This window comes from Sciurus carolinensis, chromosome 8, assembly GCF_902686445.1.
Source record: "Sciurus carolinensis chromosome 8, mSciCar1.2, whole genome shotgun sequence".
Lineage (NCBI taxonomy): Eukaryota > Metazoa > Chordata > Mammalia > Rodentia > Sciuridae > Sciurus > Sciurus carolinensis.
Genome location: NC_062220.1, coordinates 3291766 through 3307040, shown reverse-complemented (window position 1 = coordinate 3307040; position 15275 = coordinate 3291766). Strand labels below are relative to the sequence as shown.

At 55.5% G+C, this 15275-nt stretch overlaps 1 protein-coding gene across 6 annotated transcripts in view; it reads left to right on the top strand.

Moving 5' to 3' along the window:
• Dpp6 (dipeptidyl peptidase like 6) overlaps positions 1-15275 on the top strand; it is an 872193-nt gene that overhangs the window by 773233 nt on the left and 83685 nt on the right. For all 6 annotated transcript variants that reach the window (XM_047560556.1, XM_047560558.1, XM_047560555.1 and 3 more), the window contains exons 11-12: positions 9770-9893; positions 11302-11340. In XM_047560556.1, coding sequence (XP_047416512.1) covers positions 9770-9893; positions 11302-11340 — 163 coding nt within the window. The remainder of the gene's footprint in view (positions 1-9769; positions 9894-11301; positions 11341-15275) is intronic.

Sequence of the window (15275 nt, the reverse complement as noted above, 5' to 3'; positions counted from 1 at the left end):
ACTTCTGGGCTTTTGAATGAGTCTCTGCCTCCTGACCAGGACCTGATCCACAAGTCAGGGCGGCTGCAACACAGTGTCTCCTGGGCTGGGGGTAGCCAATCCCCACGACCCACCCACCCTGCCTCCTCCTGCCAGAGGGCCAACCAACACCCGCCTGCCGATCAGTGGGCCCACTGCCTGTGGGCATGCTCGCAGGAGTCCCGAAGATGGGAGAAGCAGGCACTGACCCCGGTTGCACTCAAGGGCAAGGGCCCGGCCTGCTGCCGGGCACATCAGCTGCTAGAGTGCCTCAGGACAGAAGCCAGTGCCAGTCCTTTACCTGGGAGGACAGCACCCTACTGTGTGGACACATGGACTCCTGGCAGATCTGGATTTAGACAGGTAGAGACTTTAATCGAAAAGAAAGACCCCCTTTTGTAAATGGAGAACACTCCAACCTCAGAAACCTGCAGGCAACACAACATCAGACAGAGAGGGCAAGCCAGAGCAAGCGGAGGGCAGCAGCCTCCCCAAGGGAGGCTGGACAAGCGGGGGAGGTGGCCCGTGGGAGCAGCTTGCCTAGTTTGAAACAGACCTGGCAGAGGGTTGCCCGCGGCACATGAGGACACTTGGCAGCCACAGAACAGAGTGGGAACTCTGTTGAGATCCACCGTCAAAGATGTGTTCAGAGTGGGAACAAGGAATGCCCCAGCGGCCAGTCGGCAGGTGGACAGGCAGGAGGAGAATGTTGGAAGATGAGGAGTGGAAACTAGAATCAAAGCCAGGCGGAGCTCTGGAGCAGGGGCATGAGATCCTCTCCCAAGGATCCTTCTGGGCAAGCCCCAGAGTTGCCGAGTAAGGACTCCACAGTCCCTCAGATGTGTTCCCGTGCACTGCCCACACCTCCTCCCTCACCCTGGCAGCTAACCCAGCCCCTAAGTTGGAAGGAGAAGGAAGCTGGGTCCGCTCCCGGTCTGTCCTTAGGTTGAAAGTGAAATCACAGAACCTGCACCTGCGGCCCGGAGTCCTCCGCTGCTTCCTGCGGGCGTGGCTCCTGGGCAGCCAGGTGGGCCAGGCTTCGCAGTTGGCTCTAGTGCCCTCTGTTCAAGCTCGTCCTTCTTTAAACATTTCTGTCACGAGGTTTTCCGAGTTTGATCCAAGGGACAGACGTTGCTTAGACAAGTGCCAAGTTAACTGCAGCTCCTGGTGCCGCTAGGTAAACAGGCCTTTCTCCCCTGCCCTCTCTGCCACAGCCCCATCAGGACCTCCGCCAGAGCTTGGACCACCAGAGCGACGTGGCACGCTCTCCCCTGTGAGGGACGGCACTCTGTTAATATTCCACCACCAACAAATGGACTAATGAAACATTCACAGACTGCTCGCACCTCTGATGTGGTCCAGGGGGGTTCTGCCACCCCAGCCACGCTGTGCTCCTCCCGGGCGGGCGCAGGGCAGGGCACGTCCTTCAGCAGAGCCACCCACCCTGGGCCGACAGGAATGGCACTCTGCTGTCTCCTTCCATCCCGAGGTCCCCTGCAACCCGCGCCTGCCAGCCAGCATGGCCAAGGCAGAACCGGTGGACCCCGCACGGAGCCCGAGGTAGTGCTCTCTGAAGGAGTCAGCATGTCCCTGAGCGCCAGCAGTGCCTTAGGAGGCAGACCAGATCAGCAGCACTGCTTCCAGGAACCATTTCTTCCTGCTCATATGGCGCTCGGCACCACCTCCTCTTTAAGATGCAGTCTCAGTGATCATGGGGACGTCTTCATCCCCGTTCTGTGGCTGTCGGAGTCCCTGGGTGTTCATCTCCACGTGGACTCCATCCTGACACTGTGGAGTTCTTTCCATAACCAGTTCAGTCTTCTCCGCATCCTGCGTTCACCTCTCCGGTACCGCTGCAGGTGACCCTGTGCTGGGGAGCACCCCTGCCTACCTGATGGCCTTCATCCAGATGAGGCTCAGGACCGGCAGGACAGAAGCAGAGGCCTGGCGGAAGAGGCGTGTGGCAGCGGCCTCCAGCTCCTGCTTGCAGTGTGTGCCTCCTCCCAACTCAGTGGTCCTCAGACGGACTCCGGAGGAACCCTGTTGAACCAACTGCTGACCCCGGCCGAGTTCGGATTCGCAGGTCAGCGCTGAGACCAAAGACGGCTTCTAACACCTCCCCAGGGCTGCCGCCAGCCACCCTGTGAGAACTGCGGGGCTTGGATCAGTCAGCGGGCCTCGGCTGATTCTGCCGCAGGCTGTCAGTCCCACCGCGGTTCTGCTCTCTGGGCGGGCCACCTCCCTGACGCGGCGACGACAGGGGCCACGCTGCCTTCAATGGCTGCAGCCCTGGGCCAGGAGATGCGGGCGGTGGAGAGGGCCTTCTGCCCATCGCCTCCTTGCAGGACGCACAGTGAGAGCAAGTGGGTCACACGCTGCAGGAGCACCTGGCCCCTCCTTACCACGTCCTGAGCAGGTGCGGCGGGAGAAGGAGGGGAGGCGGGCTGTGGGGCGCCCTCCGCTGCCACGTGGCTGTCACGTTCCTCCTCCGCCCAGCCCGGGTCCAATGAGGACGGACGCTGCTGCCAGATGCCAGCAAGGCTGCCGTCCAGGTGGCTGCTGTGCTCCTCCGCGGCTCCATGCGTTTATTTTGCCACTGTTGATTTTTCTTTAGTTTTAATCTTACTTCTCCTTTTTACCAGAGTAGCGCACGATAGTGCTCAAAGATAAAGTTATATGAGACGGTCGCAGTGAAAACCTGTCTCTTCCCTGGCCTTCCTCCCCGCGACCGCCGAGCGAGGTGACTTTCAGCTCCCCGTGGCTTCCAGGCTAGTTCCCATCATGTCACCAGATTGTAGGCCTAGTTCACTCTGTTGATTAGTCTATGGATTTTATTGTCTTTTTCGTGTGATGGAAAAGAATCTGACACATTTGCTTCTCCGCCTACGGCCCCTTCTCCATGGACTTGCGTGCTTTCCTGTCCGTTGGCTACCTTTATTAACCAAAATAATATCCTCACAGGTTTCTTTAGATTACATTGACTACAGGTGGGAATTCCTAACTCCCAGATTCACAGGAGTGTATCCACTCCCTTTCCCTCGGCCCCCTCCTGTGCCTGCCCCGCCCCTGTGTCCTCGGTCTCCTTAGACCGCGTGGTTGCTGGCGGCCTACACTCTGCCCCGTAGCCACACCTGAGCCTTCCTTGGTTCTCTGAGGCAGATCCTGGAAGACTAAGTCCCTCAGCAGCCTCGGTCACCGTAGCTCAGTGATCGCTCTCCACGGGAGAGCTGCGGAGTGCGGTGGTTGTTACTCTTTGTTCTGCTTTCTACCCTTCCTGGTCTTTGCTTGCTCGTGTGCTGTGTGAACATTGGATTCTGCCATAGTCGCTTCCCCCAGGTTCTGCCGGGTACCCTCAGGCTCCTTCCCCAGCCCGCTCCTGTGCCCGGGCCTGCTGCGGGGCTGCTCTCTCCCAGCTGCGCCAGGGCCATCCCGGTCCCTCCCTGCCAGGCTGGAGGGCTGCTCAGGGGCCTCCTGTCCCCTTCTTGCCTAACACACCCCACTTTTATCTGGAGCAACCTCCAGATTCTTGCCCAAGAAAGGAGCCTGGGGAGCAAACTCTGGGATTCTCAAATATAAAATTGTCTCCTTTTCCTCGTTTGTGTTTGAAGTTTAGCTGTGTGTAGAATCGGGGCTGGAGTCACCATCACTCAGGGGTGCGGCTCCGCTGGCTCGGCCTCGGGGTCGCTGCTGCTGAACCTGATGCTGGCCCCCACTCGGTCCTTCTTTTCCTTTCTGAGAGCGTTCTTGAGAGCGTTCCGGAACAGCCTATCTAAGTGTGAGTCTGGCTTGCCTTCATCGCCCCTGTGCCCACAGACTTGGGACCCTCCCACTTCCACCACATTTCCTGCAGCTCCACGTCTCCCAGCCTCCCTGGGGCCTCGGCTGCACAGGCCCATCCAGCCCCAGCCCCCTCCGGCGAGGCAGCCCTGGCTCTCTGGGACCGTCTTCTGCCTGGCAGGTGTCCTGCCGGTCTGCCCCTTCCTGTGGGTCTGAGCCTGCTTCGTTCCCTCATTGTCACTGCAGCGAGGTCTCCGGAGTGAAGAGAAGAGGGTGTGTTCTTCCACCACTGGAGTTGGAATCCCCCGTGTGCTTTCAGCAGCCTGCCTCTTATCTCAAAGCGACGGCAGCATGGCAAGTGCTGACCACGGTCACCACCGTGGGCCGCTGGAGAACCTGGCTTTGGGATCTTCCTACAGACATACTCTCGCTCTTTATCTACTTGATATTTAAGCCATTTCTCTGGCCCCGTTTACTGTAGAAGTCTTCTTTTCCCAGTGACTTGGAGTGACGTCTTTTATAATATTAAATTCCTACGTGGACTGTTGTGCTGTAACCTGTTGTGTCGTCAGGCTGCCCAGCACTTTAGAGGGACAGTTGGGACCAGGGGGGATGGTGGTGTGCCTGGGGAGCACACCTGGGCAGGCAGCTGGGGCCTGGCTTCTCTGTGCTCCGTGAGAGCCTCAGCGCTACTCTTCAGTGGCATCGTGACTTCCCATGATGCCCTGTTGTCTTTGTGGCCACAGTAACGCGAGCTGGGTAGAAGCCATCTTGGATTTGCCAGCCAGCCCCACTGCACGCTGGAACCCTCCAGAGTTCACAGGGTGTGCACCTGACGTGGCCCTGAGGTACAAGTCGCCCCAGCCTCGTGGTCACAGCCAGCTCCGTTCCTTCTGTCTGTGACTGTGCCGACAGCTTGGAAAGGGAGCCACGTGCAGCGTGCGTCAGGCACTGGAGAGCTTCTTACTCTCAGGGCCTTCTGCCGGGAGAGGCTTCATTAAGCAGGGGCACTTTGGTTTTCCTTTCTGTTAGCCGGTACTGTCGTTTCCGAAAGCTCAGGTCTTGTCCCTGCTACCAATCCAATCACGAGGACACAGTTTAGAACAAAGAAAAAGAAAGTTTATTGTTTTGTTAGCACAGGAGAAGCACAGGGGACTCCCGTCCCAGAGGCTGTGACTCTGCCCTTCAGAAGGAACAGGTGCTTTTGAAGAGGTGACTCGAAGGCCACATTACGTGCTCTCTGTTGGAGCTGTGGTTCACTCGCTAGTCGGGAGACAGTCATTGCTGAGATCTGGTGCCGTCTGAGCCTGGATTGCTTCTTTCCTGTGCTGGGTGCGAGTACTCAAGGGGATAACTGCCTAGGAGGGGAAGGAAGGTGACCCTGTTCCCTGAGATTAGGGAGGAGCAGGGAGAGAGGAAGAGGAAGAACCTGTCCATTTTACAAATCAGCTGAGGTGGCTAAGCAGCAAGGGCCACATTCAGAGCACAAGGAGGACACCTGTCCACTGTTGCCAACCTCACAGCAGGAGCGGGCCTTCCCTGCAGGTCACCCTGGGAGCCGCAGAGCCAGCCGCATCACCAAAGTGCTGCTGGACCTCCTTTGAAGGGGCCTGGTGGTCATGCTTGCTCACTGCAACTTCACTTGGGTTTCTTTAAAAAATAACCAGAACTTACTCGGCACTGAGTGGGATCACAGGGTGCAGTTCTTAGAGTCAGGGTGCGTGGGTCTGAGATGAGATGTCTACACACCTGATGAGATCAAGGTAAAGCACCGGGGCAGGGCAGGCTAAGGGTCCCAGGTGTTCCGATGGGCAGTGGGTGGTGGGTGGAGGCTGGGCAGATGCCTGCAGCCCCCATTCCCCACCCACACTTTCTGTGGGCGGCAGAGTGCTAACTGAAGAGCTCCCGTTTAAAGAACTCTCACTCCATGATCATTATAGACTCTCTTGATCTTTATTGTCTCAGGGTTTCAAAATATGTCTCATATTTCATCACCATAAAACTCTCTAGAGTGCCACAAGTTTATTTTAAAATTCACGTTACATGAATGAAGAAAGTGAGCATTGGAGTTCCACATAAAATTGTTGTGGATCCAAAGCTTCCTGGGACCTGGGGCCAGTGACCCCCACCCCAGCCAGGAAGCCTCCACACCAGCCAAGGTCACACTCCAGCCAGGAGGTCTCCACACCAGCCAAGGTCACACCCCAGCCTGGAGGTCTCCTCACCAGCCAAGGTCACACCCCAGCCAGGAGGTCTCCACACCAGCCAAGGTCACACCCCAGCCAGGAGGTCTCCTCACCAGCCAAGGTCACACCCCAGCCAGGAGGTCTCCTCACCAGCCAAGGTCACACCCCAGCCTGGAGCTCTCCTCACCAGTCAAGGTCACACCCCAGCCAGGAGGTCTCCTCACCAGCCAAGGTCACACGTCAGTTAGGAGGTCTCCTCACCAGCCAAGGTCACACCCCAGCCTGGAGCTCTCCTCACCAGCCAAGGTCACACCCCAGCCTGGAGCTCTCCTCACCAGCCAAGGTCACACCCCAGCCAGGAGGTCTCCTCACCAGCCAAGGTCACACGTCAGTTAGGAGGTCTCCACACCAGCCAAGGTCACACCCCAGCCAGGAGGTCTCCTCACCAGCAAGGTCACACCCCAGCCTGGAGGTCTCCACACCAGCCAAGGTCACACCCCAGCCAGGAGGTCTCCTCACCAGCAAGGTCACACCCCAGCCTGGAGGTCTCCACACCAGCCAAGGTCACACCCCAGCCTGGAGGTCTCCATATCAGCCAAGGTCACACCCTAGCCTGGAGGTCTCCACACCAGCCAAGGTCACACCCCAGCCTGGAGGTCTCCACACCAGCCAAGGTCACACCCCAGCCTGGAGGTCTCCACACCAACCAAGGTCACACCCCAGCCTGGAGGTCTCCTCACCAGCCAAGGTCACACCCCAGTCTGGAGGTCTCCATATCAGCCAAGGTCACACCCTAGCCTGGAGGTCTCCACACCAGCCAAGGTCACACCCCAGCCTGGAGGTCTCCACACCAGCCAAGGTCACACCCCAGCCTGGAGGTCTCCACACCAGCCAAGGTCACACCCCAGCCAGGAGGTCTCCTCACCAGCCAAGGTTACACCCCAGTCTGGAGGTCTCCATATCAGCCAAGGTCACACCCCAGCCAGGAGGTCTCCTCACCAGCCAAGGTCACGCCCCAGCCTGGAGGTCTCCTCACCAGCCAAGGTCACATGTCAGCCTGGAGGTCTCCACACCAGCCAAGGTCACATGTCAGCCTGGAGGTCTCCACACCAGCGAAGGTCACACATCAGTTAGGAGGTCTCCTCACCAGCCAAGGTCACACCCCAGCCAGGAGGTCTCCACACCAGCCAAGGTCACACGTCAGTTAGAAGGTCTCCATACCAGCCAAGTCTCCCTGGGAACCAGGAGGCTGGAACCACCTTTAACTGTTGTAATTCTTAGTACGGTTGCTTTTTCCCTCTGCTCAACATGCCTCATCCTTCCAACTAGAAAAGTAAAAACACAAGAGGAGGCAGTACCCTATTTAATAGGAGGTGTTTCCACAACATTCGGAGAAATGGTATGGCTGCCACTCTGCAGGTGACCTCTCCAGGGCGTTCCTCACCTCGCCTAACTCCGCTCAGGAGGCTTGCACTGCCTGGGTGTTTGACCAAGAACCTCAAGCGTGAATCCTACAACAGCTAGGGAGCTGTCGCTGCCACAGGAACCCAGCAGCAGCCGAGACCCCACGGCACGTTTCTTGATGACTTGTTCCGGAAGCATGACTAAGGACTTCACTACCAAAAGGAAGTGCCTGTGTACTTCAGTTTGTAATGTTTCATATGCCAAATTAGGAAATAGAGAAGTTGATAATAACAGTCTTATTTGACCTCTGTGACGGTGGCTTGTGCAGAACACCACCTTAAATAACAGAAGGAGACACAGGATGAATGTTTCCAATGAACGGAAATAAAAACAGCGCTGTCCCTGAAGGTCATGTGGACAATCCATCACTCCAGGAACTCTTCCTTTTCCTTCCTGATTTCACGCAGATGCAATGTGTGCTGGCAGAGTGAACACAGGTGTCCATGGGGCTTCACAGGCGACTGGGTGCAGACTCCTGGACGGGGAGGCAGCTCCCAGGCTAGTCATTCGCTGTCTGTTGTCCCCCAGGCCCTTTAAGGTGTCAACCTCTATTCCATGTAGACTTGAAGACCAGCTGTGACCATTGCTAAAGATAAAACTTGTTCCATGTGAAGCAAGGCCTGGGGTTCAGAGCTTGAAATATTTTTAAGGATCAAAGTGAAATAAAACTCTTATGCCTACAGATATTCAGAGAGATCACCAAATTCCATCATTATAAGCACTCGTCCAGCCCTGGGGCAGTGGAACCGACCGACAGAGATTTGGGGGAATGTGACCCAAAGGACACATTGCCTTTCAGAGCAGGAGCCAGGGCAGAGGACGGAGGGAGGCCACAGACCCCCGTAAATGCCAGCCCGTTTACGGGGAGCAGTGGCGTGAACAGAACTGGCTGCATTGTGAAAATCATGAACCGAGGGGTCTGAAAGTCACGTGCAGTGGGTTATGTGCAAGCGCTGGCTCTCTGTGCATGTATCTGGGGTGTTCCTCACCACTGTGTCCTCTGTCAATTCCCAGCGTGGCCATGGGCAGGTCCAGGGCCCCTCCTGGCCCCACGCCAGGGGACCACCAGGGTCACACGCCTTCTGCCTGGAGACTGTCCTGTCCTGATTGTCACATATTCTTTTTTTAAATGGTAGCCGACCCCAACACTCTTTTTTAAAATTCATGTTTTAGTCGTAGGTGGACACAATACCTTTTATGCAGTGCTGAGGATCAAGCCAGGGCCTCATGCTTGCTCGGCGAGCACGCAACCTCTGAGCCACAACCCGGCCCTGATTGTCACCTACCCTGGGTTTAGGCCGTTCTTGAAAACTTTGATTAGCAGGCAGATTTGGGCAATGTGAGACTCTCAGCACTTTGACTTCCTGGTTAACCAAGGCTTGGCAAAAAGCGCCTGGCCATTTAGTCCTTTCTGTTGAAAGTTACTATTCAGTCAATGAGGCCACCTCCTGTTTGCCTGGAGTTCCTGGTGAAAGCACACAGCCTTCAGTGATAAAAGATCTTGTAAGACCACAAAGTAATGGTTCTAAACAGTAGCTCTCATTATAGATACGGTCGGGGTAGGCGACTGAGCGGTCTTAGCTGGCTTCTAGAACATTCTCGGCATTCACCTGAGGATGTTCATTTGGGGCACTTCTTTTCCTGACATTTTCTTCTTCTTAAATATAAAACTGGGGAGAGGGGTCACACTCTTTTGGAGGGCTCTGGGTGAAAGAATTACTCACCATAAGCTCCAAATCCCCTCCCACTAATTTAGGGTGGCACAGCTCAGCATTATTTTCAGGTTTGGGCAAAATCAGGCATGTAACCAAGCCCGTCTGAAGCAAGAGCCATGGGCCAGCATCCCCAGTTAGTGACAGAATGCTAACTCAATCCTTCAAGGAAGAGGCGGGCAGGGCAGAGCCTCCAGGAACCCTCATCAGCAGGGACCTGGTGTCTCCAGGAACCCCCCCTCTGGGCTCTTTCCCTGCCTGGCTCTTTCTCCCCACTGCCTCTGGCTGCCTGGAGTTGTGCCTTTGCCTTGGACTGTGGATGAAGCTCAAGTCAGCAGAACACCATGGGCCAGCAGGCGACCTCAGGGCCGGGGTAACCCAGTGCCTACCCTGGGTGGTACGGGCAGTGGCTGTCTCGGAATTCCTGGCTGCCCCCTCGGTTTTATATCCTCCTGCATTCTCGATGAAGCCATTCCAGAACTACAGCAGCCTCCTGTCACCCACAGGCTGTGCTCACTGGCCTGTGTACCCAGGGCTCAGCGTGACCAGCTCCTGATTGCCGTGGGTGCGTGTTCCCACAAGGCTGCTCACTGTGCGTTTCCGTGTTTGCAGGGAGTACTACATCACCATGGTGAAGTGGGCGACCAGCACCAAGGTGGCCGTGACCTGGCTGAACCGCGCGCAGAACGTGTCCATCCTGACCCTGTGTGACGCCACCACCGGGGTGTGCACAAAGGTAGGCGGCGGCCTGGGCTCTGGCGCCCGCCGGCCCCTGGCTCTGGTGCCACCTGGTGGGCTACTCGGGAACTGTTGCGCAAGCCGGGAATCACTAGGACCCGGCTGCTGCGGGGACCCTGCGCTGCACCTGTGCACCCTGATCCCTTTTCGGTGCCACTGAATTGTGGAGGAGCCCCGCTTTCTAACTGATGCTCCAAGGGGTGAAGGAACAGTCTCAGGCAGGAGCCCGGGGCACGGCAGTGCTCAGCCTGGGGTGCCCTTTTCTGCTGCCCTGTCCTCCACTGGACTCAGAGCCAGGCTCCTTCTTCTCCAGTGTGCAAGTCCCCAGAGACCAGCAGTGTAGCTAAAAGCCTGGGTGACAGCATGTGATTAGAACCTGAAGAAAGACCCGCAAAGCACCCGTCCCACCCAGCAGCTGACCCCTCAGGCACTGCTGCCACAGTGCTGGCTTAGCCCAAGGCAGGAGGCCGCCCGGCCTTGAGTCCGAAGACCAGGCAACATGCGCAGGCAGGCCGTTCAGAAACTCTTATTTCCCGATTTGGAAGGGAAAGGCTTGGTCCAGCAGAAGCCCTGGACCCAGTGGCCATTGATGGGCTTCATGGTGCAGCCCAGGGATGGTCTGGGCTGACCCTGTGACTTGCTTCTAAGGTCAACGTCCTCCCGTTGGTCAGGGATTTCCTTGCCTCTTTTCTTATTTGGAGATTCCGGGTTTGTTCTGGTGGGCTTGCCTGAGGAGGAGGAGGGCTGGACACAGGCCCGGGCCTCTGGGAGACGCTCCTTCTGCCCCACAATGCCTGGACTGAACAAGTAGCCACCAAGGAGCCAAGGGCAGGCCTGTGCCAGCACCTGGGGCTTTGGGATGGCACCTTGTGTGCCCAACAGCATCGTCCTGGTGTTTGGGGTTTTATTTTTATTTGTGCATCTTTCTATGCAATTCTGTGAGATCTTTTTTCATATGTTTTAGCCACTTTTAGTGGGTTTCGACTCACCAGGATTGCTCCTCAGAGCTTCGGACTAAAATTTTGAGTGTTCACATGTACACAGCTGAACCCTAAAGTGTGCAGCACCTGAGGTTTGCCTGTAAGTGTGCACACGCCTGGTCAGCAGTGACCACCAGAGGGACACAGGCCTGGCCAGTGGAGACACCAAGTGGCACAAGTTTGCGTCCTCCGCAGGATTCCTCCCTGGCAGGGATCGCACTTGCCAGCAGGGACAGTGGCTCTCTTCTTGCTGAAGGACAGTGTTTGCTGCTGAGCCTCAACAGGAGACCAAGGAGGGCGGCTGCCTCGCACGGCGTGGCCCTGTGCCACGCAGCCACCGCACAGGACAGCCACATTGTTTTCTGCACTGTTGCTCACGCAGGGCGAGCAACACAAACCCTCTCTAATGCTCTTATTTCGTTTCAGAAACACGAGGATGAAAGCGAAGCTTGGCTGCACAGACAGGTAACGTCCCTAGGCGTGCTCACCCCCGCCCCCCGGCCCTCCGCTGGGCGCTTCCGTCCCTTCCCACCGCTCCTCCAGTCCAGGCCACGGGCTTCCAGCCAGGAGCACAAGGGTGCAGGGTCCTGGGACGGGTGGGCAGGCAGGCTCTTGCCCTTCTCATTGAAAGCCCCCAGGGCAGGACGGCAGAGCCGAGTTCCCTGGAGGCAGCTGAAAATCGCTGCTCTTTGGGACCGAGCACTGGAGGGGCCTCCTCTCAGATGCTGTCCTTCTGCGAACTCAGAATGACGAGTCCGTACGCACTGCCCGTGTGACCTAAGCTGGTAAAGGACAGCAGCCACATGGTCGAGAGTCCCGTTTATCCTTGGGGTGGCTTTCTCCATCTCTAACCCACAGTGGACGCCATTGAGACTCACCAGGCCCCTCCGCAAAGCTCCCTGGGATCTTTTCATCCCCCACTCAGATGAAGAAAGGTACGTTTAGAACAGCCTCTGGGAGCCCTCCATGAAGACAGGACTGGGCTGTGGCTCTGTCACACACACGTCAGTCAGGAGGGATTGGAGAGCCTAGGTAAATCAGCCTGTGACAACACTTTAAAAATAAATAAGCTTAACACAAGAAACACACAGCACTGCTGTGCCCATTTTCATAGCAAAGTTCCTGAGAAAATCAACTTACAAGGTTTCAGAGTTCACAGTCCACGATCGCTGGGTCCGCTGCTTTGGGCCTGCGGTGAGGCTGCACGTCACGTTGGGAGCGTGTGGTAGAGCAGAGCTGCTGGCCTCCTGGTGCCCAGGAAGCAGAGAGCGCCCTCCCCCAAGCCTAGAGCCATGAGTGCCCCAGTGGATTCACCTCTGCTGAGGTCAGAGGCCAGAGCCCTCCTGATCCGGCCGCCCCTCCGGAGTCCACCTCTGAACACTGCTGCAGTGGGGACCCAGCGTTCAGCAGGGACGCTGAGATCCAAACCATAAAAACCACTATTTTCTTTCTTCAGTTCTCTTTGTCTCATTCCAAGTTCCTGCTTTGAAAGAGCAGGTAGGAGAATTTTGGATGTTTTCTTTCTTCTTATCCCAACTAAGGAATAAAAATCGTCTCAAAATTCTCGAGAATTATTGTGGGATAGTACCGACACACTTTTCCTTGAAACAGTAGATTCTACTTATGAAAAATAACTAAAGCTGGACAATACAACTCTCAAAAGAAGCCCTCCAAGAACATTCTGGCGCTCGGACTGCTATGTGCTTCTTTAACTGAGGAATTAGCAATCAGTCACAGATTCTGTTAATTATCACAGGGCAGAAACCTCACAAATGGACACGACTACTTTTCAATACATCTTGTTTCTGATACAAAAGAGAAATGGTTCCGTGGAATCACTCTTGTTTCCCTATGTCCAAATTTGGGTGCCAAGTCCAAGCCGAGAAGTTATCAAGAATGAGAGGAAAACTCAGGAACCCTAAGATTTAGCAACTGAAAGTTCTTGAATGCCACCTGGACCAAACACCTGATATCAGTATCAAAAGTGATGTTTTGATGTTTATCTTACATCATTTGAAATGTCAGTCAGATTGGAAAGAACCATTTTTTAAAAAATTCATTATATGTATTATCATGTTTAATAAGTATTTATAAATCAATTATTAAAACTATCAGTGAGCGTTTTCATAAAAATAGAAAAAAAAAACCCTAAAATTCACATGAAGTCCCAGAAGATCCTAAATCGCCAAAGGGATCGTGAGTGACAAGAACAAACTGGAGAGATCGTACTGTCTGACTTCAGAATACACCATGAAGCCATAGTGACCACACAGCATACCATGGCAGAAAGAAAATGGCCTGTGGGGGGGAGGGGGAAGGGGAGGAGGGGGAGAAGACCTCCAAGTGGATTACAGACTTAAACCTAAGACCTGCATCTATCCAACTACCAGCAGAGATCGTGGGGAAGCTCCGTGGCCATTGGTCTGGGCTGTGGTTACTTGGATACAAACCTAAGAGGCGATGGAGCTAAGTGGAGAAGTGGGATCACGTCCAGCTGAAAGTCCCTGCATGGCCCAGGAGACAACCGAGTGAAGAGACGGCCTGCGGAACCCGGGAAATGCCTGCAGGCCTGGCAAGGGGCTCATCTCCCCACATAAGAATCCCAGACAACTCGATAGTGAGAAGCCAGGTAGCGCCCCGGAACGATGGGCAAGCACCCGAACACACATTTCTCAAAGGGAGACACGCAGATGGCCAGCGGGTACGTGAAAAATGCTCAGTCATTAGGGTCAGAGAAAAGCAAATTAAAATCTCAAGATCACCTCGGGTCCGCTGGAATGGCGACTGTCATGAGCCGGAGAGGGTGAGGAGGATGGGGACAAGGAGAGGAAGTTAGCGAGGTCCCCAGGGAAAACAGGGGGAGTCTCTCGAGCAACTAAGCTGGAACCACGTGATCCAGCAGTCCCACTCGGGCGAGGGTCAGGGACACGTGGTCACAACCTCAAAGAGAGATCAGAGCTCCCCCATTCACACGCGTTATTGACGGCAGGCAAGATACAGATAACAGTCTGTCCATCAAGAGATGAAGAAAATGTGGGCCCTCGGGTGGTTTCCACCTTCCAGCTGTGAAATGGGAAAGAAGCCGGACACAGAAGGCCACCCGTGGGTGACTCCATTCACACCACATACCTAGAATCAGGAAGTTGCCCAACACAGAAAGCTGCTGGGGGTGGCCAGGTGCCGGGCAAGCGGGGACTAACAGTTTGGCAAATGCCGGCTTTGCCTGGGCTGACGTCAGCACGAGAAGACTGGGTCAGACAAAAACCTCCCGGACCATCTCAGCTGCTTAGTCAGGAGCGAAGTTTATGCAGGAATGGGGTGATGTCTGTAGACCCACTTTCCTGGTGGAAAATGAGCCACTGAACAAAGGAGGAGGCTGGGCTTATGTTGGTTATTCTGAGAGGTGACTTAGTTAATGAGCGTGTCAGTTGGGCATCAGGAATTCGGGGTCTATATCACTGGGCAAAATGGGAGGGAGTCTGGGACCAGCAGTCAGTCTCTGGCATTTATCTGACTAGGCCTAAGGAGGGCCTGGGGCTGGTGGTTGGAATCTGGAAAAGGATTTGTTCAGGGGGGGATAGATGCTTTGGCTCTTCCCAGAGGCTGCCTTTCTAGGCTTGACGGACAGCTCCTCCCAGGGTCTGTTTGGTCCCAGGAAAAAAGCAGGGCAAGGAGCAGGGCCCTCAGTGCACGGCCTTCTTTCTCACTCCCTTCCCCAGGCCTCACCATTGTGGGCTTTGTTGCTTTCACATCTAATAGTGACAACAGTGTTTTCAGGTCTGGCTATGCTGCACAGTGTCATGGAGGGACTAAGTGTGGCTGAACTGTTCACTTTTATGAAAACGTCTTTGGATGGTGTATGAGTTTTACCTCGATAAGTTGTTGAGATGTGAGAACATCAGCTCTCAGAGGTGACGATCTAGATGGGGAGATGAGATGTGCACAGATTCCAAAGTGTGGAAACAAGCGTGCTCCCAAAGCACGTCCAGAGGCTGCCCCAGCCTTCTGATGCCCGCAGCTAGGAGCAGGCAGTGTGGAATGACCTCAGGTCACGTGCAGATGTGTTTGAGTAGAAGGAGGCAAGGGCCATGCTCCTGAGAGCCCAGCAGTGGTTATTTGTGGGGTCAGGAGATGCTGTTGGAAGAAGAGTAGAGGCTTCCACCTCTGCTTCCCCGTCCATCTCCCCAGAGCACTCCTGGGGAGCCCAGCCTCCTGGCTGACCTGTGGATTCGCTCCTGGACGGGTAGGGGGGCCTGGAGAGCAACCATGGACCTGTCCTCTGCTCCTCTTTTCCTCAGTTCTGCAGAGTGGCCTTGGAGCCAAGATCACCAGCTGGACTTGTCTGATTTTATTGACCGCGTATCTCATGGACACCAACCCAGGCACAGGGCAGACGTCCT